Below are 25,630 nucleotides of genomic sequence, written 5' to 3' on the forward strand. Positions count from 1 at the left end.
GTTGAGGTGAATGTGTGAATTTACCCGATGAAGGTCTGAGACCGAAACTTATTTTTCTAAATGAATTATTGCTTGCGTAATGGTCAGTGTGCGGGACTTTCTCTAAGCTTATGAAATACAATGTGACCGTGAAATAGAAGGCAATCTTCTGTCTGTGTGAAAATATTTAAAGCTTTAACTTTTTTTTTATGCGCAATGCGTGATCTTGGAAGGCTTGTATCATGTGGATTCGCAGACCGTTTAGTTGTCATTACTTAGAATTCCTCATGGGGGAGACAGAAACTACGCACTATAGCTTTAAAGCTCCAGTTTGTAGGATTTGGAAGTGGTGGTGCAAAATGAATTTGACCCAGGGACACTGAGAACGAATGGGAACACAGACTGAACCAGTTTTCACTGGGCCGTATAGGGGTTTCTCAAACCGAAGCATAAGCAATCAGAATAATTTTGAAGCTACAGTATAATCACATCAAGATCGACACATAGGGAAACATTTTTTTTGTTGAATAGATTAAAAAATCTGGATAAATATTTGTTATATCAAGAATGAGCAATTTGTTTGTGATGATAATTTCGGCCACGATTGTGAATGTCCTACATGACGGCTGCCCCATGACCTTTACAAGGATTAAGCAGGAACATCTAATGAATGAATGGACGGATGAATGTTTGCTTGCAGTACCCAATATAATGAGAATGAGGACTCTGGATTCTGCAAGTATGATGCAAATAGCAGTTGAGGTTTTAGTGGAGGGATGGAAAATTGGTAATAATAATTCCATTCAGGCCTTCTCAGTACAGAGCCCTTCAGTGCTGGTTGCCATCTTAAGGAAACGGGGATCTCTTAATTAGGGGTCCAAAGCCGAGGGAGATGGGAACCCCAATTGTAATCGCATTAAATATTCTTTTTTATTTTTCCGTTGATAAGTGTCACTACAGCCTAAACTGTGCATGGTGGGGCACAACTCTAATATGTACGATTTTTAAAAGCTAAGAATAACCTCTTTGTCCAACAAATTACAAAGCAAATCCCAGTGGAATTATTATTAGAGGACTGAAATGTATTACAAGATTATTAATTTAAGATTGTTTTAGCTTTTTCCAACGTTTTAAATTGTTAAATTTTTCTTCTTTTTGATATAAACCCAAATAAATCTGATTAAGAGATCAATCTGGTGAAATTCTATATTTTTCTTAAAGTCCTATATAAGAAATATAAGTGAATATAAGGTTTTTCATTGAAAAATGAAATGAAAGCTGCATCACATGCGGTAGGCCTCGCCCATTTCCTCCTAGACTTATCACCGTAAAATAGCGATATGACGTAAACCTACTTTTTTTGAACTCCTCCTAGGCCGTGCGTCTGATCTGCATGAAACCTGGCACGTAGCATCTCCAGCTGGAGCTGATAAAGTTATCGAAAGACTTTAGCTCCGTTCAAAAATGCGAAAGTTGCGTATGAACAAATTTTGTTTAGCTAGCTATAAAAACAACTTTAGTATATCTCAGCCAAATTAAATGATATCAACGCAATACTCGAGATTCTTGTTTGTCATGCCACTCCAAGGCTCTGTACAGAACTTGGCGAAGATCTGCCATTGGGAGGCTCTATAATCAAGGTAGACGCATTTGGGCCTATAACTAAACGAATGTAAATGGGAAATTTGCAGTTGCAATTTAATACAGGCCTTGGAGATCAGGTGTTTGCGATATTTCCTGACGTTTACCTTGCCGCCGTTGCGCTTTGGGATCCGCTTTCGCTAGTCTCGCATAGCCAAACCTTCCTCCACAGCGCTGCGGGGGAGGGTCTGGCTCGTACACACAACATTCCGGGATGGGAGAAAAACGTGCTCTGGTTTATTGGCATTTCTTTAAACCAATCACAATCACCATAGGCGGCGCTAAGCACTGAGTGGAGCCACGGTGCCGCTGCAAAATAGCCTTGTGAAGGAACTTGTTTTGGTGGAACGTGTACGTTCAAAAATTGTTTTAGTCGTGCAACAAAAAAACTCAGATTGACAGATAGTCTAGCTAGCTGTCTGGATTTACCCTGCAGAGATCTGAGGAGCAGTTAACCATAGTCCTCGTGAATCCACCGGCGTTTAGAACGCCAACGCAAAGAAAGCGGAAGGTAACGGACATCCGGCTGAAAAGACTGACATCCGGCAGAATTTCCGACCGCATTCTAGCATTCCTGGAAGCGCAACGTCGTGGATATAGACGCTTTCGCAGAAACGACGCAGGGGGCGGCATGCGCCGGAGAAGCTTGGGACCCCGTCACAACTGCTTGCAGTTCTAGTTTTATTTTGGGTTTGCATTCATTCAAACATGCTTCCTTTTCAGCCATTATCGTTCTTGAATGTATTGTCAGCGTGGATCACAGAGCAGTATAGGAGCTGCAGAGGGCAGCAGCTGCAGCAGGCGAAAGCCTTGGTTTTATCATGGCTGTCCTGATAATGAAATTCGATTACAACTTCCTCACAGCCTGAGATCCTCTCTCACTTATCTCCTGTATACAGATGCTCCCTGTCCCCCGGGGGGGAGTGGGGGGACATCCTTAACAGGGTTCCTCTACATCGACCAACAGGAGCTCTGATATGTGATCTAAAATGGTAGCAGGCACAGAATTAACCCAAAAATAGTTACTACTCTCCGTTTTTGGTATCGAAGCATAGTTATTTGTCAGATTGCACGCCCCTCCTTCCCTTTCCCTCCCTCCCCCCCCCCTTTAGGTTTAGTGCAGGGCCACGTGGGACGTGTCCCCGTGTGATTATGAGCTGTGACGAGCGAGAGATTATGAGATACCGATAATGCGGCCTATTTTGGAGAATGTGCCTCGATTTCCAGATCTTCACGGTTCTGATCATGATGGTCTGTAGAGAGGGGAGGAGAATGACTGGAAATGATGCAGATTCCCTTCACCGCACTACACCAGACACCCAACATTTCCTTGAATTGAATAACTGAGCACTATTGTGCGGTCTCTTTGATATCTGCTTCGGATCAATGGATTTGTGCTTCTACATTTAGGAGTCAGTGCCTTTTGCAAATGGACCCTTTTTTTAAATACACTATTCTTCTTTGCTGTCTGGTCGTATAAGCACATGAATGAACTTTTTTTAACCACCTTTAATTCCTTTCTCTTCATCCTTTTTCCCCCGTTTGACAATTTAAAGAAAGCAAATGTTTATTTGCTAGCATGACAGTCAAATTTAACATTGCAGATATGGCAATAATGTCGGTATATAAAGTGTGGTTAAAAAAAAAAATGATGTCAAATAAATGTTTCATTGTTGTTCTTCATGTTAAAATACTTAAGTGTGTTAAATTAATTTCAGGTTATTTCAGAAATGCCCTTCCAGAACAATAATCAGAGAGAGTTGGTGAATTTTCGTTCATCCTGTAACATATCCAGGCAAAGCGTGGATGCCTGAGAAATGCCGTCTGATTTACAAATTGAATACTTTTACACAGATCTGCTGTTATGTGTTTCTTGCAGGAGTTCTTTGAGAATCCAGCGTTCAGGCCCGATGGTCTGAAGCTGTACCCAACACTGGTGATCCGAGGCACAGGTCTGTATGAGCTGTGGAAGACGGGCCGCTACAAGAGCTACACACCCAGTGCCCTGGTGGACCTGGTGGCCCGGATCCTGGCGCTGGTGCCGCCCTGGACACGAGTCTACCGGGTGCAGAGGTGAGCCAATGAACGGGCCTGATGGTGACGGTTGGACACAAATGACTGTAGATTAAAAGGCTACTATTTTCCAATGTTTTTGTGTCTAAGTGACTGATGGGAACAACTGTCTTTGACAGTGGTCCAGTATTAGGCAAGATCGCTGCATTCGGCAATCAGCGAAAAAAGCTACAATGCAATGTTGATGGGCAATTGCGCACCATCAATTTACGTGCACTAAAAGTGCTTGTTTTGCAACATGTTTATTATTCTAAGTGTCTGACAACATTATGGAAAGGATCCCTACAGAGTTCGCCCTTTCTGTTAAAGAGTAAGATCCTTTTTTTAATGTAAAAACCTTTACCGAAATGACTATCTCAAAACCTACCAGACTCTATGTAAATAAACAGTCATTTTAGCATCGTAAAACACAAAACATTCAAAGTCGACCGAAACAAAATTAAACTATCAAAAGCCGTCTTGGTTCGTCTTTCCACTTTTCCTGAACCTAACCAAGAAGTTTTGGGGCCTAAATTTGCACGTCCACCACGCCGATTGGAGCTGCAGTCGATAAATGCCTATGCCTACTGCAGAGTCGTGTGTCCCGGCAGTGAATGCCGATTGTAACCTTTCCCACTAAAGACAAAAGCCAGATGTTGACGTGTGTTAGTGGGTTTTAGTGACAGGAGTCCTCTGGGCCCAGTTGTTCAAAAAAAGTTTAATCTAGGTCAGAATGATCTGAAAATCCCATGTTTTGCTATCCAGGATCAGGTCATCCATGTTAAGAAACTTTGACTGGTTCATGTTCATCTCTGATGGGTCATTGTTAAAGGTGATGAAAATTGGCATGAAAATTTCACTTCATGAGGTTTTTTAACATTAATATGAGTTCCCCCAGCCTGCCTATGGTCCCCCAGTGGCTAGAAATGGTGATAGGTGTAAACCGAGCCCTGGGTATCCTGCTCTGCCTTTGAGAAAATGAAAGCTCAGACGGGCCGATCTGGAATCTTCCCCTTATGAGGTCATAAGGGGTAAAGGTTACCTCCCCTTTCTCTGCTTTGCCCACCCAGAGAATTTGGCCCACCCATGAGAGAGATACATCATGGCTTTCAAACAAGCAAAGTGGCAGTTGGTCAAAGCCACTGTCACTTTTACTGTCATGACAGCGATGGGGCTGTCAGTTTACCTTATATGTTGCATCTTCAAAAGTGACACTGAATTTGAAACAGCACATTGTAATTTCTGCATCTATTATCAAAGTATTTATTAGTAATACAGTGGAAATTAGTAGAAATGTGAATATTTGGTTAGCATGTTGATTTACGGTGTGTGCCCCTACATTTTCTGTTTGTGCCCCTAAAATTTTCAGTTGGGGGCCACTGTGCTCATAGTAAAAAAAGTTAGTCTGGAGCCATTGCCAAATGAGTTGCTACAAAGTTAATTAAGACTATTAGCTCCACACAACTCTCTCTGGATTTCTCAGTATGATTATGTTCAGAAGATTGTGGCGTCCGGTGACTTTCCCCGCGCAGAAGCTCGAGTGAAGATAATCACCTCTTCTGAAGAGTCCATCATGTTTTTTTAATTCTCCATGTCCTCCATGGCTACTAGTAATTGCGTGAAGGAGGGGGGGAGGGGCGGTGCGCGCTCACGGAAGGCTTGTATCATGTGGACGCGCCAACAGTGTTTTTCTCATTCCTTAGAATTCCTCATGGGGGAGACAGAAACTACACACTATAGCTTTCCGTTCTGACACACAGTATGTTTTCCTAACTCCGCCATTTAGAAGCTGCTTTTATACCTAAAAGATTTTGCAAATACAGCCCACAAGGTATAGATTTATTTTTATATAGTTGCATATGTTACATCCCATTTTAAAAGCATTCTTCTGTCATTTCATGTATGACACGTCCGTGCTTTTGTACCCCCTATCAGGGACATCCCCATGCCACTGGTGAGCTCCGGAGTGGAGCACGGCAACCTGAGAGAGTTGGCCCTGGCCAGGATGAAAGACATGGGCACTGAGGTGAGACTCAAAGGGCCTCTCGTATTAAACTTAAAGACACCCTGTCAGCTTATTTTGAGTGAGGAAGTCAATAGACCTATCCGGCTGGGATGGGATCCAAACGGGTACCACAGAACTCTTACTGTCAGAATAATTAGCTACGCAAGATGACAGATTAAAAAACCTGCCGACCGAGTATAGTTTAGAACTGTCGGAGCGTAAAATTGGAGCACTCTCCTTCCACACCCACCGACATTTATTGAATTTATGTTGGAAAGTAGATATAAAATAGATGACAACTTCGGTAGAAGTTGATCCAGTCTGAAAACACCAGGGAGAGGGCCTCCTTACCAGCACAACGCATGAAGCAGAAGACCCCTTACCTCAAAACTGTTCATCAGAAAACCCCTATGGGGTAAAGAGCCTCCTGTAAGCTTCGGTTAGTTTCTGTTTATCGACTGAAATAAGACCACACTAAAATCAGTGGCAACTTTTAGCTCTTTTCCTACCATCCCCTCTAGTAAAACTTTTTGCTTGGCTCCACTTTGTCCTCTTTACCTCATTTTCTTTTTTGGTATCTCATCATTATTCAAGACAACGTGATCACTTGCAAAATCTCTTTTTACAAGCTGATCCTTTTGTTTTTGTACAGACAGATTGGTGGCAGCCACTGGCTCAGAGATGTGGCACATTTTATGTCCCATATCACACATTCATTTTTACCAGACTGTTATCTTGTGCCAATTTTAAATTATTCAACCTAGTTTCCCACTGAGTTTGTCAAAACTTTCCCAACCGGCTTGCATCGTGATGCAACTTATGCAGAGTAGGAACCTGTCTGTGTAAAGAAAATGTAGTCCATCCATGGAACTAAAAGCCTTTTTTAAAAGGAATAATCTTTACAATTTCAGTTCTGGTTGATTTTGAGGCACCCATAGTTTACGTGGTAACGGCAGGTGCGGTGTATCACTACAGGTTCGGAAAATTCTAAGGCAAATACTCCTTGAGCAGCTAAACTTTCTGAAATACAACAGAGGAGCAACTGGTGTATCTGTGTACAGTGCAGCATTGTTTTAATTATGTTAGATAAAGAGCTGCAGGTAAAGGGGCTGCACCGCTCCAACAGCTCAATGTGGCTCACATATTTCAAACTCATCTACTGTCAAAAAAGGGCCAGAATATTGTACATATATTAAATTGATGAACGTTCAGTGTCAGCGCTAATCTCAGTGACAAGCGCATTGTGTTTTCTGTAACTGCGTCACAATAAAAGTAAATAAAATGTTTTATTTTGTTTGTTTGTTTTCCAGTTGAGTGCTTTTAATGTGAAGCAATGGCAGTAGGGAATGTTGGGCTAGCATGGACAGTACCTTACATCTTGACTACTACGTTTTGGTTTAAAAGTGATTCTCTTTTGCTTGGTTTATGCCTCGCGTTGATACTTCTGCATTTCCGAGCCCCTAAAACGGAGATGTTTGGAAATGCACTGCTGCCCCCGTTTTGATTTGAAAATTCCGGGGTTGCTTTGACGTCTGGACGGGCACAAACTGAGACCTTTTGAAAACGACGAATAGTCACGACCGATAAGAGTCTTATCGGTTAGGTAGGCCGAGCAAATAAATCCCTGGTCTTACTCTTGGCCATTATTGTTCTTTCTATCAATTACTTTCTGTATTTTCTATGTATACAGTACAGGCCAAAAGTTTGGACACACCTTCTCATTCAATGCGTTTTTTTAAAATTTATTTTCATTTACATTGTAGATTCTCACTGAAGACATCAAAACTGTGAATGAACACATGGAATTATGTATTTAACAAAAAGTGTGAAATAACTGAAAACATGTCTTACATTTTAGATTCTTCAAAGTAGCCACCCTTTGCTTTTTTATTAATAAGGGAAATAATTCCACTAATTAACCCTGACAAGGCCCACCTGTGAAGTGAAAACCATTTCAGGTGACTACCTCATGAAGCTCATTGAGAGAACACCAAGGGTTTGCAGAGTTATAAAAAAAAAAAAACGCTGGTTAACCCTAAACTTTAACGTTAGCCTACCATTAGCTAGCAGCTGGAGTAAACACGGTTAAAAATGCTGACAGCTAAACGGTGTAAAAGTTTGTCTGTATTTCACTGAGGAACGTGCCTCGTGCTGCATTCAAAGTGTGGAATAAAAAAAGTGTCCCCTTTTTCAGCCCTTCTGAGTTTGCAGGTATGATAATTCCAAACTGTAATGCTGGGTTCAAATGCATCATTTCCTGTGAATCCCTTGGGCACGTGAAGGCAATTTGGAAGGCAGGAATGGCGGCCCCCGCCTCTCACAATGTAAACTACAACATTGAGAGGTGTTTCACGGTCCAAAGAGTTTGAGTTTCGAAATTGGGTTGACCCATTTGAATGTTTTTTCTCTGTGTGCAGTGTCGAGACGTGAGAACGAGAGAAGTGGGCATTCAGGAGATCCACCACAAAGTTCGACCGTATCAGGTAATGGACAGCATCCTGCAGATGAAGCGCATTCGCTTTTATATCCTAAACGATTTTTGGGATACCAATTTCATAAAACAAAAATAAATGACAACATTACAGCACAAATTGAATTAATTTTTGAGCTCCTACTACGTCTGTGCGTAACGTAGTTTTTCCTGCCTGCCTCCACGACGTGTAACGTTAGACCGCCAATCAGCAGCTTTATTGGATCTTGGTAGAAGCTTATTGGATTACAGCTGACAGATTTTGATGAGATCTACTCCTTAGGTGTTGAAATTAGGTATTGAATGACGAGGCATTTTTCCATACTCTATACTTTTAGAGCAGGGGTGTCAAACTCAACTTCCCAGAGGGCCACACTGGAAAAGAAGAATCCCATCAAGGGCCAGACACGTACATTTTATTGACATGCTTTATTTAATCGAAAATTCTTTTGTATTATTTGCATGTCTCATATAGTCTACTCACTTACAGCTTGGTCGACATAAAGCCCCCAAAAAATGTAACTTAGCCATCAAAGAAAAAAGCAACAGAAAAACATCGGGGGAAAAAACGGAATTGTTTTTGACAAAAAACGTCTGACAAAGTGGCAAAAATGCTGAGAAAAACTACAGATAAAGCAACAAAATGTATCATGAACCTAAATTGATATGCGGGACGGATCAAAATCTGCGAGGGACCGGATTTGGCTCGCAGGCCTTGAGGTGTGTGTGTGTGTGTGTGTGTGTGTGTGTGTGTGTGTGTGTGTGTGTGTGTGTGTGTGTGTGTGTGTGTGTGTGTGTGTGTGTGTGTGTGTGTGTGTGTGTGTGTGTGTGTGTGTGTGTGTGTGTGTGTGTGTGTGTGTGTGTGTGTGTGTGTGTGTGTGTGTGTGTGTGTGTGTGTGTGTGTGTGTTCAGGTGGAGCTGGTGCGGAGGGACTATGTGGCTAACGGCGGCTGGGAGACTTTCCTCTCCTACGAGGATCCCGAGCAGGACATCCTGATTGGCCTGCTGCGTCTGCGCCGCTGCTCCCAGCAGTCCTTCCGCCCGGAGCTGAAAGGAGGCGTGTCCATCGTCCGCGAGCTGCACGTCTACGGCAGCGTCGTCCCCGTCAGCAGCCGGGACCCCAGCAAGTTCCAGCATCAGGTGGCTACACTCACGACACGCACAGACTCCACGTACAAAGTAGATAAACACACACAAACACTCGGATTTCTTTTGTCCAGCTGTGAGTCTTGATGGTTTTTCTCCGACTTCTGTAAAGACATCACTCCTGGCCTGTATTTTACTTTGGCCAACATGAGTGCAGAAAAAGTTCAAGACTGAGATTAACCCCAACAATCTGTTCCTGTTCCCCTCCCCCTCCCTCATGCTTAGGGCTTTGGCATGATGCTGATGGAGGAGGCAGAGAAAATTGCCAGAGATGAACACGGCTCTAGCAAATTGGCCGTTATCTCAGGTAAGGAACCAAACGGCGTAGCACAGAAGAGCATCATTTATCCTATCCTCACCTTATGAAACCCTAAACGACCGGTATCTACCAGAGCAAATAGCAATATGGATTTTGGCGCCAACGGAGCGCACCGCGGTGCTTGTCTGACATCTGTTGACAAAGCAAGGCACAACCTGCACCAAAATGTAACTCAAAACCACAGAAAACACACAGGGGTGCTTTACGGCCAAAGGGATGTGGGTAAGCCCTTGTAAAGCACCGTGTGTTTGAAAGTGGATTTTAAAAACACCCCCCCTTTGAAGGCGGGTGTCCACATCACGCACGCTTGTCTCCTTAAATACCTGCGCTGCTCTCTGGTGACGTTTGAGGCCAAAGAAGCATCATTGCACGTGACGCTAGTTGACACAGCAGGTGGTAATGTCGGCCTACAGTTAAAGCCAGTTTATGCTTCTGCGTTAAATCAACGCCGTGGGTACGTGGAAATACGGACCCCGCGGCGTAGCCTGACGTGCACCTCTCAAAAAATGGAACTACACGTCGCGGCAACGCAGACCCGCAACAACTGTGATTGGTCTGCTTGGCCGGGGCTTGGTAGCGTTGCATTTCAGATTCATTTTATTTAAAACAGGGACAATGCACAAGTTAACATTAACCTTGTATAAAAACAAGGAGAGATGCATTGTGCCAGGTTGTAGCACAAGTGCTATTTTCCGCCCATAGTCCATTAACACAATAAAAATGCCCCCCCCCCACCCCACACCAACAAAGCTATGCACTCAAAATCCTTAAATCTCCCAACACACAAACACACTCACACAAAAATTTCCCCTAGTCTCGCATTGCCAGACCTACTGCCACAGCGCTGCGGAGGAGGGTCTGGCTAGTCCACCCAGCTTTCCGGGATGGGAGAAAAACGTGCTCTGGTTTATTGGCGTTTCTTTAAAACGATCACAATCGTCTTGGGCGCCGCTAAGCAGAGCCACGGTGCCGCGGCAAAATAGCCTCGGGAAGGAACTTGTTTTGGTGGAACATGTTTACGTTCAAAAGTAGTTTTAGTCGTGCAACAGAAAACTCCGATTGGACAGATAGTCTAGCTAGCTGTCTGGATTTACCCTGCAGAGATCTGAGGAGCAGTTAACCATAGTCCTCACAAATCCACCAGAGTTTACAATGCCAACACAAAGGAAGCCCAAAGGCAACGGATATCCGGCCTAAATGAGTGTTCTTTGTTTTGTGCTCTTTGGCAGGTTTATTTTAAGCAGCTAGTACTTATCATCATAGAAGCAAATAATGAAAAACTATAAACTTGTTATTTGTTGTTTTGGTGAAGCTGTTTTCATGATTGCATCATTGTAATGCTGCCGCATATTACATTTTAAAATGGTTACATCATAATATCGTATTTGATGTGATACGGCAGCATTTGCCCAGTAATAACACATGAAACCCCACTTTTGCTAAAATAAGTTTGAAAGGAAGCTCTGCTACAGAGGATTAATGAGCCCTGGTAATGGGACTGCTCCCACATAAACCAGCAGAGTACCCACTTATAACACACCCGCGTGTGTGTGTATATGCGTGTATATATGTAGTCCTGTTGAAGCAGCCCGGTGTCATTCGCACATGACTTAATGAAGGTAAACACAGCGGGCGGCCGTGCGCAATGGCGCTGCGCTCTGGCGCCGCTCGTCTCCAATCAGAGGCTGGGGATTTGTCAACATGTGTCCTGCTGCCTTCAGATGGCTGCACGGGTTTAATGAACTGAAGGAGAAGCTTTTCATACGGTATCAATCAGCTGTGGATAACCGATACTGTAAGGATCACTCCTTCGTTTTTAGATCAGTGTCAATCTTAAAGAGACGGGCGCTAAAACGGAGCGTTTCAGACAGAGGGCAAATACAGGTATATTCAGACGTGAAAAACAGTATGTGAAAGAAAAAAAAACATTTAAACACGTTAAAACCAAAATACAAGTACGAACCTGAAAGTGAGCATAATATGGGACCTTTTAAAGAATGAAGTGCCAGTAGATGTAGTGAATGGATATTTACTGTACGTTGACGAATAAACTTGAAAGTGATCTCTGGTGAACAAACTGTAATAGCGACTATGTTTTTGTGATTTAAAGGTCCCATGGCATGAAAATTTCACTTTATGAGGGTTTTTTTTAACATTAATGTGAGTTCCCCCAGCCTGCCTATGGTCCCCCAGCGGCTAGAAATGGTGATAGGTGTAAACTGAGCCCTGGGTATCCTGCTCTGCCTCTGAGAAAATGAAAGCTCAGATGGGCCGATTTAAGCTACAGACACAGAAATGGCACATACGGAAAATAACATAAGGAAAGCTCATTGTGGGACTGGCTCTAGTGGCTGTAGTTCTGCACCAAGGCTGAATTTTCGGGAAAGAGACTTCAGATACAGTATTAGGGGACCACTAAGGTCTATATAAAAGAGACTTCAGATACAGTATTAGGGGACCACTAAGGTCTATATAAAAGAGACTTCAGATACAGTATTAGGGGACCACTAAGGTCTATATAAAATAGACTTCAGATACAGTATTAGGGGACCACTAAGGTCTATATAAAAGAGACTTCAGATACAGTATTAGGGGACCACTAAGGTCTATATAAAAGAGACTTCAGATACAGTATTAGGGGACCACTAAGGTCTATATAAAAGAGACTTCAGATACAGTATTAGGGGACCACTAAGGTCTATATAAAAGAGACTTCAGATACAGTATTAGGGGACCACTAAGGTCTATATAAAAGAGACTTCAGATACAGTATTAGGGGACCACTAAGGTCTATATAAAAGAGACTTCAGATACAGTATTAGGGGACCACTAAGGTCTATATAAAAGAGACTTCAGATACAGTATTAGGGGACCACTAAGGCCTATATAAAAGAGACTTCAGATACAGTATTAGGGGACCACTAAGGCCTTTATAAAAGAGACTTCAGATACAGTATTAGGGGACCACTAAGATCTATATAAAAGAGACTTCAGATACAGTTTTAGGGGACCACTAAGGCCTATATAAAAGAGACTTCAGATACAGTTTTAGGGGACCACTAAGGTCTATATAAAAGAGACTTCAGATACAGTATTAGGGGACCACTAAGGTCTATATAAAAGAGACTTCAGATACAGTATTAGGGGACCACTAAGGTCTATATAAAAGAGACTTCAGATACAGTATTAGGGGACCACTAAGGTCTATATAAAAGAGACTTCAGATACAGTATTAGGGGACCACTAAGGTCTATATAAAAGAGACTTCAGATACAGTATTAGGGGACCACTAAGGTCTATATAAAAGAGACTTCAGATACAGTATTAGGGGACCACTAAGGCCTATATAAAAGCTTCCAAAAAGCAGAATGTCATGGGACCTTTAAACATGTCAAACAATTTCTTCCGACTTTCCAGCTGAAATATACACCAATACAGATATATCTGTAATAAGCTAAAATTGGCTTGATAACAATAAGACGGCTGAGGTTTTCCACAAGGATCATTAACATATAAGACTTTTTTTTTTTTTTTTTTTTTACCCAAGGTGGCTGTTTCATTTCTGTGGGTCCCCTGATCTGAGCACCATGTTGTTTCCCTCTGGTGTGTTTTTGCAGGTGTGGGAACAAGGAACTACTACAGAAAGATGGGCTATGAGTTGGAGGGACCGTATATGGTGAAGGACCTCTACGGACCTGGAATGGACTGAACCTGGACAATTTCTTTTTTTTTTATCTGGACAGTGGATACAGACGCACATACACACACATTATTGTATTTATCAAGACATCATGGTCGGGAAATGATTGCTGCAGCATGTTTAGTGAAACGTGTTCCGTTTTCTTCATCAGCATCAGAGGAGATAATGGTTGGGTTTCTCTGCCAGTCTCTGCTGCTTTTTTTTTATCTGGTACACACCAGGAAATGCTTTTGCATCTCCTCCGCTTTTTATTTTTTTTATTTTGAAGATAAGGGGACGGTGTAAGAGCGTGTAAGGAATAAAGTAACGTTATTCGGGATAAAGCCGGAACATCTTGTGGACGAAGCTTTGAGTTCATTTCGAGATGCAAACATTTTTTTTGAATCACCACATGTCAAAGAAAAGTCCAATTTGAATCTGCTCCATTTCCTAAACTGGTACTTAAAGAAACAAATGGGTACCACCAGTGCCTTGTCAATGAACTCTGTTTCAGCAGTTTGGAGTCAGTTTGACAAGAAATGAGAACAATCCTGCTGAGACATTTGTGTCTGGTAAAGAAAAATGTAAATGCCTGGCCATTCCTTTTTGTGTGTGCTCGTCTAGGATAAGAAACCTGTTTAGCGTCACGGTTTGAGTTAATCATGTTTGTGTCGCAATTAAATAGAAAACCCATTATGAGTCAAGCGTTCATTAACGGCTGGCAGTGGATGAATAAACTGTGGAAAGTGTCCTCGCTGGGCAGCCGTTGTGTAATTGTGCAATTTCGATTTATAGGGCAGGAAATTGAATATTAGCGTTACATAAATTGCTTTTTATAAAGCCCCACAGTTAATCCTATTACTTGTGTTTCTCTCATGCTTTCTTGGGCTTCACGTATTCTGGTAAATTCCAGATGTTGAACGCATCACTTGACCATTTTTTCTTTTTTCCTCAAGGAATAAAGTATATTTCAGGTACTGTTAACGTTCTGCTTCATGAGAAAAGTTCTCGCTGTAGAAAGCCATTTTGACAGTTACACCTAAATGAGAGAATAGCCAAAAGGAAAGGTCACATCGTCAGAGTGGCTCCTATAATGTGTTCCCCAATGTCAAGGGTGCCTGCCCTTGCGGGAGATTCCCCCCCCCCAGTGATTGCCCTATGAGAGCGTTTTACTGGCTCGTTTGACACAGCCTTTCCAATTACATCTCCATCAGTTACCCGTCTATTGAACGCTGACTGAATGCTCCGTTACTGGAAAGGCATTGTCGTTTGAAAAAGCATCTAGCAATAAAGCCCAATAAAAGGCTCCTGTGGCAACCTAAGTCTCATATAGATCTCAACCACGCGGGGTGACTGAAGCCCAACGGCCGTGCGTAATTTCCTGGATGCTGCCGCTGTGTCGTGTCTGTGTGTGTGTGTGTGTGTGTGTGTGTGTGTGTGTGTGTGTGTGTGTGTGTGTGTGTGTGTGTGTGTCTGTGTGGTGGTGCGGCTGCTGCAGTCCTGACGCATTGAGGAATGCCACATTCGGCCTTTTTCTCTACGCTTGCTCACACTCGCTATCAGCTGTGAAATGTGAAAGGACCCTACCCCCCACCCCCCTCGCTGAGTCTGTGCCGAGCTGATTTGTCCTGTAGAGGAGGAAGAGTTTGGTCTAATCTTCGCTGCAACATGAGCAAGCAAGTTCAGTTAAACTCTACTGAAGTGAAGGTTACAGGACTTGTCTACAAAAAGTAAAAGTAAAAGAAAAGAAAAGGAATCTAGATGTGTATATATTCTACTCTTCCCTAAATGTATGCAATATCCCAGGGGTCTTTCAACGTTTTTAAGCTAAGGACCCCTTAACTAAAAGAGAGATGGAGCAGGGACCCCCTCCTACATATGTAGTATAAAAGAAGTTGCATGTTAAACTGGGCCTAAAGGGCAGCCTAAAGCTTGTATACATACCTTTTTTAAGTCCCTAGAATACTAAGCTATTAAAATAATAGGTAACCCTTTACTTGACAGTACCGACATAATCGTGTCATAACACGGTCAATGTAAGTGCCAAGTCCTTCTGGTGCCTAGAAGTATACATTCATACGCACACACCATACCCTCACATACACATAATGGGACAGGTGCTTCTAGTGCATAGTAGTATACGTTCATATACTTACTCACACCGTACTCTCACACCAAAAAATATATTTTTTTTAAAAGATCACCGTACTGGAAAAGGGCTAACGCAGTGCAAAACAGGCAAGATAATCATTTCGCATGAGGAAGTCCTATTTCTGTAATTGAATGTTTAGAGTTGTGATGGCTGTGGAGAAAAAGCTGTCTCTGAACCTGGATGTGCGGGTTCTGACTAGGGATGGACATTCGATTTAAATTTTCTTAGTCAACTGTCGGGAGAATTAACTATCGATTAATCATTACTATTTTTATATTAAAATTAATTAAATTAAAAATGCAGTGAAAATACAACAATACGGCGTGTTTTTCCTCGATGAAATCTTCATTACAAGAAGAACAACTTGTGGCAGTTAAACTGGAGGTTATAGATATAGATTATATATATATGCGCAGTGGTGCTCTGAAGCAGCAGAACCTGCAGCTGCGAACCGTCCCTCGTTTGTTCCAAAATAATAAATAAAAAGAATCCTATTAAATAATAACTTGACCAAAAACATAACAATACTTAGATCTGACAGGTTTTGTCAAAGTGTAACTCAAAACTATCCAAGGCACGGACAAAGCCTAATAACAAAATAACCAGTAGGCTAACTTCCATACAAGTTGTGCACCAGTCTACTGATGTTTGTTGAGAAAAATAAGCATGTTGACATGATCTGGGGTCAGACGGACCGCTACCTTCATATCAGGCTGGCTTGGCCTCTTATTTCACATGATAGAAACTGATGATGTAGGCTAAACACAAATTTCATGCAACCGTGAAGTTTTCATGTAGTTACTATAACTGGGCCCGTGTTAGTGAGGACTAGATTAGGACTGGATTTAAAGCTGATTCTGGTTCCCAACTTCGCCCCAGGTGTGTCTGTTTAAAACACGACTCAGACAACTTCTCTCTTTTGATTTTATATTAAAAGTAGAAACATGGGTGTGGGTAGCTCTGCTTACGTGTGTTTGTGTGTGGTCAGATTTCGAGGACGCACACACACACAATCTTATGTTATGTGAGGTGCGTGTCCGCGCTGTTCTCCAACATGTAGCCTCCTCACAACTATTACTCCTGATCGACGGCCTTTTGTACAGCCCGTGTACTTTTTCAGACTTCCAGCTAACAGCGGTGTCTGTGAGCATCACTGGCCGGCCAGCAGGGAGGCGATCCCGGCGCCACCAGCTGGCTGTCCCGTCAGACTGAAGCTTCTGACAACATTGGAGAAAATGTGCAGTTGGCCATCAACGTTTGTAAAACTGTCCATATTCACACTCTACACAGTTAATTTATCGCATAAAAAAAGTCTCAGAAGTGAATTTAGTGGTGAAAAAGGAGATGGAAATTGTAAAAAGTTTCCAGTTGTTTGCTGCTGCTACTACTGCAAACTCCCGATCTAGATTATAGAATCAATTGCTTTTTTTATAATTTCCATCTGCTTTTTCACCACTAAATTCACTATACGAAGATGCAGACAGATGCTCCCCCTGCTGTTCATAAGGTGCTCTGCACCCCTTTCGTTTCAGACCCTCCCACCAGCCTTTGGGCCACGCCTCCTCATTTACATTGACATGTGTCAAGTCCAAACGAAAAGGCAATGTTAAATTGAAATTCAAAAGCCAAATATTAAATGAAAATTAAAAGCCAATGTTAAATTGAAATTCAAAAGCCAAATAATAAATTCAAAAGCCAAAGCCAAATGGAAAATAAAAAAAAATATATATTTTTAATTTGATCTTGCTTTGTTTTCTCTTTGGACTTTCAATTTGTCGTTGGACTTTCAATTTGTCTCAGGAAGTAGAGACGCTGCTGTGTCCTTTTGATGATGGTGGTGGTGTTAGCTGTCCAGGAGAGGTCATTAGTGATGTAGACTCCCAGGGATTTGAAGGTGTGGACCCTCTCGACGCTAGCACCTTCTACGAGGAGTGGCGGGGGGTTCCGTCTGCCGCTTCCTCCTGAAGTCCAGAATCAGCTCTTTGGTCTTTGGTGTATTGAGCTCCAGGTTGTTGTTCTGGCACCATGCTGTCGGCCTCTTGATCTCAGCCCTTCAGTGGGTCTCATCTCTCTCTACTACGTGACCGATGACTGTGGTGTCATCAAATTTAATGATGGTGTTGGTTGGATGAGCTGGGGAACAGTCGCTGGCGTACAAGGTGTATAGCAGAGGGCTGAGAACAAACCCTTGCGGTGCACCCGTGCTGAGTGGGTTGGTTTGGGGGGGGCCCAGTCGGACTACTTGTGAGCGGTTGTTGAGGAAATCACTTATCCAAGTGCAGATGGGGGTGGAGAGGCCCAGGTGGAGCAGCTTGTTGATGAGGATGTCCTGGATGATGGTGTTGAATGGCGAGCTGTAGTCCACAAAGAGCATCTTCACGTAGGTGTTGCGGTGTTTCAGGTGGTTCAGTGTCGCATGCACAGCTATGGTGATAGCATCCTCCGTGGACCTGTTTGACCGCTATGCAAACTCTGCCCGGCCCTCCGTCAGGTCCAGTTACCTTTCGTGGGTTGACTATGGATGGCTATTTTAGTGACTACCTTATCTATAGGCCAGTAAGACTAATCATCAATGTTTTTTTTTTACAAATACAAAAAGCTGATAAATATTTGCTAATGTCTGATTTATGTTAAAGCTATAGTGCGTAGTTTCTGTCACCCACACGAGGAATGCTAAGTAATGACAACAAAACTGTTGGCGATTTTCTGCGCGGGAAAGTCACCAGATGCCACAACCTTCTGAACATAGCCACACTGAGAACTCCAGAGAGAGTTGTGTGGAGCTGATAGTCTTAATTAGCTTTGTAGCAACTCATATGGCAACGGCTTGAATGTAAGGGACGTTCAATATCAAAAAGTTACGCACTAAAGCTTTAAAAAATGAATATGGTGGCCCCCTTGCAGTAACTCTGAGGACCCCCTGTTGAAGATCTTTGCAATATCCGATTTCAATTTGTTGTTGTGGTCTTAGTTTACTTAAGTTGTAATAGACTTGAATGGATACTTTATTGCGGCTGCCAGATATCACTACTAGTCACTACTTTTATATATGCAATTTAACACAGCCTACAGTAAAATAAATAAATAAGGGCTAACACTTAAAGAGGTGCAGACTCATTATAGTGGGGTTCCCATAACATTATTCCTCATTATTATCCATATTGGCACTGGTCAAAGTGGTCCATCATAGCCAGTGCTTACTGTGTACAAGTCAGTTATTCCATTCAGTTGCAATTGCATAATGTTTAGCAATGCTAGCAGCGTAGCTCTAAGGATGGCAATATCAGTCTGACTATAAAATAAAAACTTGTTCTATGTCTCAATGTAGCAAATGGAGACTGTTTGGGTTGAACGCACATACTGTAAGTCGCTTTGGATAAAAGTGTCCGCTAAATACATGTAATGTAATGTAAAGACTATCTCAACAGCGATTTAATGGATTGCCGTACAACTTGCATAGTCCTAGGATGAATCCTGCTGATTTTGGTGATCCTCTGACTATTCTTCTTTAACCATCACCAGGTAAAAGTTTGAATTTCCCAAATACCTGCTAAACCACGGGGGTCAAACTAATAATAAAGGAGAAAGAGAATCACACCAAGGGCCAGACATGGAGAGTTCATTGACGTGCTTTTGTCACTTTCTTAAAGGGGTGATTATATAGGGTATTTCACACGGTTCCTTTTGGTCTCCTAATGGGGTATGTAACATTAGTTGGGCTGAAAATGGCCTGGTTGATATTTTATTGGCCCTTATTAGGGTTTAATATTTTTCCCGAAAATGAGATGAATCCGATCCTGGGAAAGAGACAGCCCACATTCCGGGAATCCCTGGAACTGGCCGAGAAATGGCTGTTTTTTTGGTTTGTTTTTAGCCCAAGTACTGTATCGATATCATTCAAATATGTGTTCCCAAAATCCCAAACTGACATTTTTTATATTATTTGTATCATTTTTAGGACTAAAGAACACAGTTTATGTCCCTCATCAACACAGTTTGCAATGATCAATTCTGCTGCGTGATCAAGTGAGCTGCGTGCTGCAGCGTGACATCTGCTGCAGCGCTAATTATGAAATGCCAGGTGGAATGTCCGGGACTTGTCTTCTGAAAATCTAGGCAACCCTTTAATAATCAATGTTTTATGGAAATCTATTATACAAACTAACAAAATATGCTTAAGTAAACCATTGAATGATTTCTAAACCATTACATTATCGAAATCCATTCTGTGCCTGTTGAGGATGTGTAAGAGGCTGCAAACGGGAGTAATCACTCCAAGTTAACCAAATACAAATACGCCTTATAAACCGGTCACACAACTTGTACTGAGCTGTTTTATTGTCCGGTCTTTCAAAATGCTCCCAAACAAAGCTGGCCGCAGACATGATTAACGGAGTTAGGTAGCCCAGCTGCGTAGTGCGTGCTGCGTAACGAACTTCTTCTTCTTTAATGAATGAATGTATTGAGCCTGTGTAATGATTTAGGGAGCCTGTATTACCGTAGCTACCGTCGCCTGCATCAACGTTACCGTATGATAATAATAGACATGTACTCCTTGCCTTTTTTTATTTTATTTTATTTCCTGTTTCCCGTCATAACATTTCCCGGGAAATGGTTTTGATCAGATTTCCCGGGAATCCCGTTTCCCGGGATTAAACCCTAGCCCTTATGCATCCCTGTGTTTTGGCCCTATTTGTAACAAGAGCTTTTCTTCCAAATATGGTAAGGTCATGAATATTTAGATGAGCTGCGCGCTGCTTGGTTGAGCCTTATCCCCGCACACACGTAGAGACGCACGCTGTTTGGTTGAGCGAATCGCCATACACACGCATTAGAGGTCGCGTGCTGATTGGTTGAGCGAATCCCCAATACACACACATTAGAAACGCGACAGAATCTCATGTTCCTCATATTTATGCGAGAAATCAACTATATAAAGCTCAAATATGGTCCGTTTTACAAAAATGGATGGCTAATTGCAAATTTGGTAAGACTGTGTGTCGGAGTTCAGCGGCCGGTGCTGCCTGTGTTGCTGCCTTGCCGCCCGGCCTGCCTTCCTCGACAGACCCCGGCCTGCTGTGAGCTCGATTGAGCTCCGGCACGGACAGTGATCGTGAACGTACCAAATCTAGCTTGCCCGCGGTAATGTTTGAATCACAGATTTGAAGGTAGTGCACAGGTTCAGTAGAGAAGGGTGAAAACGCCTCTTATGCAGGGGCGTAGCAGAAAAATTCTGGGCCCTGTTGAAAGGCATTTTTCTATGGGCCCCTCCTTGCATCTACAGCTATTCATTCTAGCATCTTTTTGGGCCCTCTTCACATGAAGCCCCCGTCCGACGCCCCTGCTCTCATGTAACACACTTTGCACTGATACAAATAAGAAAACCCAATTTAGGATCTATAATTTGCGAGAAAATCATCACCTTGATAAGCACCACGCGTTGTTCCACGCGTGAGTGGGTCCCACATATCAACGTTTCAGTTTATGCTTTGAAGGATGGGTTTACATTTTTTTCACATCCGTCTCAATAATACAGTACTCACATGCCCATTGTGTAGATTGAAAGAGTTAGTCCCTGTAATATCACTCCTCCTGTTCATAACCGTTATCTTCCTAATGCAATTCAAATTGTGAGAAATGGGGGAGACCAAATCCACAGTCCTCGTTCTGTGTAAATATGCATCTCAAAGCTCAGCAGTACAAGTTAGCCACTATCCCCACATGTAGTGCAGTGAGAGAAAAACAGGGATTTTTGGCTGAAGACTAGACCTTGTAAAATAATTGATTTGACTAGCTCAGACTGCTGAAGCCTCACACTGGTGTATGCACTTCTGCACCAAACAAGGACTGTCAATTTAGTTACCAAGCTCTTAGAAATAGTCACGCCAAGAGGGCATAACTTCACAGCCAATTTCTTTTAAGATTATCTTTTGGGCATTTTTAGGCCTTTTATTTTTACAGGAAATATGAATTAATGAAAGGGGGGGAGAGATAGGGGGAGGAGCAAACCTCTATATGTGTGCGCCTGCTAGGCCTGGGCAATTTATCGATATTGTATCGATATCGATATATGAGGCTAGATATCGTCTTAAATTTTGGATATCGTAATATCCTGATATGACACGAGTGGTGTCTTTTCCTGGTTTTAAAGGCTGCATTACAGTAGAGTGATGTAATTTTCTGAACACACCAGACTTTTCTAGCTGTTCTATTATTTGCCTTTACCCACATAGTTATTATATCAACATAACTGATGATTATTTATCAAAAATCTCATTGTGTGCATATTTTGTGAAAGCACAAATTGTCAACCCTACAATATTGCCACAATATCTGTCAAATATTGGTCAAAAATATTGGGATATTTGATTTTCTCCATATCGCCCAGCTCTAGCGCCTGCTCTACCAACTGCGCCAACCTGGCCACTTCTAGAGGTTTTGAAATGAATCAAATAATCGATGCATGGAATCGTGGACTCAATAATCGGCAGGCTCGTAATCGATTATTTCGGTTTACAATTTAATGTAGGCCTAACAACATTTCTGCTTACATATTCTGTTATGTTTTTGCACATTCAGGAAGTTCCATGTGCTCCGTGCTGTAGCTTTATGTATCCAATTTATTTAGTATTAGAGCACTGCAGAACATTTTGTTTTTGAAGCTTGAAAAGCTATGAATTAAATATCCTACATGGCTTAATAGAAACATTTATTTGACGCATCGTGACGCATCGAGATATCGAATTGAATCGCTAACATGATAATAGCAATCGAATCGGGACATCAGATTCACACCTCTAGCCACTTCACAGCCAATTTTGACAGGAGGCATGATTAAAGGAACTCTTGAAATACACAGTTGGGAATGCAAATGTTGTATCATAAAAAATAAACCACCCTACATAATCTACTAAATCAGACTGGGGCTGGGCGACATGGAGAAAATCAGTTCTCAAGATATGCTTGACTAAATGCATGGATGTTGATATTGTGACAATATTGTAGGGTTGACTATTGGTGCTTTTAACAATATTTTCACAATTACATTTTAGATAAATAATCCTCAATAATGTGGATATAATGAATAAGTGGTTAAAGGCAATTAATAGAACAGCAAGAACAGTCTAGTGAAGTCAGAAAATGACATCACTTTATGACATCACTTCTACTTTACAGTAATGCAGCCATTACAACTGGGGAAAAGACCCAAATATGCCAATCATGAATATGCATTAAGACATTTTCCCACCATACGTGTAGCTTATTCAATATTTTTTCATTCCTGAAAAGACTCTTGAGAGGGAGGTGAAAGGTTGTCGGAGCTATCGGCTGGCCGGCATGAGCGTGAGCAGTCAACCTTTACCAGAAAAGATCACGCAACCTCATCAAGCCGGGAGCGCGGAGCCTCTCAATCTTAAATGTCGACTCGTCCCAACTAGACGTCCATATCACAGACACTGCTGAGCTCAGGGTCTTACCACAGGGGCCAAGTTGTTCAAAAACCTTTAATATGGATCAGAATGATCTGGATTTGGATATCCCATGTCTATTTTTTTGTTTGTTGTTTTGTGCCTTTTTTTTTTTTTTTTTTTAAAAGCACTACTGGATTGGATCACCCTGATCCAGATACAAACTTTTTCAAGATCTGGGTAATAGAGTGGTGCAAATGGGACTAATATCAGAATGTAGGCTTCTATAGTAGTAGAGACAGAGCACATGGCGTCATACTCTAAAAAGCCACGCCCACTGGAGGGGAAAACAACTAGAGTTCTTTTCTCCTCCGGCGGGGGGCGGGACTTAAAGGCATACTATGCAGTGGTTGGGGCAATGTTTTTCAAATTTGTCGGGGACTATATAAATGTCTAGTTTATGTGCTCTATCACTTGAATGGTTAAACACATCAAGAGCAAAATATAGATTAATGTGTACATATACTACACAATACAAATGTATTAGTTGACAGATTTAAAAGTTTTCTTACATTTGCCTTCTAAAATTCAGCCTGTATCCGCCCTTCTGCTGCAATCAGGATAATCCCTTCTTTTTTTTTGTATCCCAATCCTACTAAAGGTTTTGAACAAATACTGAAGGTTTGATTGTGATCAAAACCAAAACTGGATGACATTATCTAATACGATTTCAGAATCATTTTTTTCTTTAGAGCAACCCATTTTTTAAGATTCAATCCGATCTAATAGCCAAAAAACGGGGCCAAGGATAGCTGAGAAAATAGGTGGGGGAAAAGGGTCTCTGGACACTGTTAGAACACATTTTATCAAGGCATGTGAGCAAAACATTTTTTTTAAAATAAGTAGTCATCTAAGATATGGTCGGTCAATGACTAAGACTGATGGCCAGTAATAAATGCTGTGGACTCGGCCTGGATATGATCAGCAACAGCCCTAATGCCTGGCTTTAATTTCCTGTTCATGAGGGGACGGTGCATTAGTGGTCGTCAGTCAACCGGAGCCTCATGCTGCTAGCCCGCTTCGTTTTCGCTGCAGATATCACAAAACTATTTGCCTCAACCTTCAAAATCCTCTATACTTTTAAGTGACATTCTAAAATGTCACCGACTCAAAGCTAACCAGTGAAGTAGCTGAGGAAAAAATGAGGAAAAAATATTTCAAAATAAACGCTCACGGAGAAACAAAAAATGTTCAAGTCATATTTAAATTTGCACGTAAAGCTTGAACTTCGTAGTTTTAAAACTTTTTTATGAAAACATAGTTAACTACGTATGAATTGATGAAGTACCATTATATGGGCATGCTTGGGTATGTATATATGTGCATATATATACTTGGGGGAAAAGAAATGTCCTGTCACTTTCAACTGCTTTTATATTTTCAGCAAACTTAATGGACAATTCCGGCGCAAAACGAACCTAGGGGTTAATAACAGATGTGTACCCACTCTGTCGTTCTCTGGGTTTTCATGCTAATTGAATGTGTTTGTAGCTTGGAACATGCTAGCGAGGACCGCTGATTAGCTTACAACGTTAGTATATGGGGCACAGGGATACGCAAATTAAATCGCTATTTAATACCACTAAAAAAGCTCAAAATATCACCACACCTTAACGTTAGCATAAAGAGGATCCCTAAATGTTAACTGAAGCATTGAGAATGTTGTAAGTGTACAGATAGTTTATTGAAAAGATAGATTATGAGCCGAACGCTGTGCAACGTGGAATCTCCCATGGTCCGATGTTGCCGGAAGAAAGCATTGAGCGCATAAGAGAAGCACTTAACGCAACAACTAACTAGTGCTTCCACAGGATATACACTAAAGAGATGGTGGATTATTCATCCGACAAACGAACCCTTTCAGTTTGATGGACGTCCTTATCTTTTCAAGCCGGAATATACTGACGAAGAGCTGCGGGAGCTCCGTGAAAGGGCTACGAGAGAGAGAGAGAGAGAGAGAGAGAGAGCTACCGGTAGTCAATGCAGCAACACAGCCTCGTACTTCGGGAAACTGGTGGTGTACCTGCGGACATTGTGAAGCTATGGCCACCGGACAGGAGTGTGGCCGCACGTAAACATAAACGCCAATGTCTTTATAATCTATCTTTTCATAAACTATCTGTACACTTACAACATTCTCAATGCTTCGGTTAACATTTGAAAACTGCAGTCATCAAGCCACTCCTAAAAAAAGAACAATCTAGACACGACACTAATGACCAACTATAGGCCAATATCAAACCTTCCATTTTTAAGTAAAATCATAGAAAAAGTGTTCTTTCAACAACTCAACTTTTTCTTATTGCTAAACAACAGTTTTGATGCCTTCCAGTCAGGTTTTCGACCACACCACAGCACCGAGACGGCTCTTGTTAAAGTCTTTAATGACATCCACTTAAACACAGATAGTGGCAAAATTTCAGTCTTAGTATTACTTGATCTCAGTGCTGCATTTGATACGGTAGACCATGACATATTGCTTGACCGATTGGAAAACTGGGTTGGTCTTTCTGGCTCCGTACTAAAGTGGTTTGAATCCTATTTAAAGAATAGGGACTACTTTGTGTCTATAGGTAATTATACATCTGAGCATACAAATATGACGTGCGGAGTTCCCCAAGGCTCAGTTCTGGGGCCTCTTCTGTTCAACATCTACATGCTTCCACTGGCTCAGATTATGGAAAACAACAAAATAAGTTACCATAGTTATCACGGATG

General features: G+C 41.9%; 1 protein-coding gene across 2 annotated transcripts in view; it reads left to right on the forward strand.

Annotated features, from left to right (window-relative positions):
• elp3 (elongator acetyltransferase complex subunit 3) overlaps positions 1-14,149 on the forward strand; it is a 43,903-nt gene extending 29,754 nt beyond the window's left edge. The window contains exons 10-15 of one of the 2 annotated variants that reach the window (XM_028605713.1): positions 3,500-3,693; positions 5,608-5,698; positions 8,095-8,160; positions 9,060-9,287; positions 9,519-9,600; positions 13,230-13,827. In XM_028605713.1, the coding sequence (XP_028461514.1) occupies positions 3,500-3,693; positions 5,608-5,698; positions 8,095-8,160; positions 9,060-9,287; positions 9,519-9,600; positions 13,230-13,321 (753 nt within the window). In that variant the 3' untranslated portion in view covers positions 13,322-13,827. Of the gene's footprint in view, positions 1-3,499; positions 3,694-5,607; positions 5,699-8,094; positions 8,161-9,059; positions 9,288-9,518; positions 9,601-13,229 lie in introns of both variants that reach the window. The other variant, XM_028605712.1, reaches the window with a different exon arrangement.
• Positions 14,150-25,630: the final 11,481 nt, after the last annotated feature.

The sequence above is a fragment of the Perca flavescens genome, chromosome 18 (assembly GCF_004354835.1).
Source record: "Perca flavescens isolate YP-PL-M2 chromosome 18, PFLA_1.0, whole genome shotgun sequence".
Taxonomy (NCBI): Eukaryota; Metazoa; Chordata; class Actinopteri; order Perciformes; family Percidae; genus Perca; species Perca flavescens.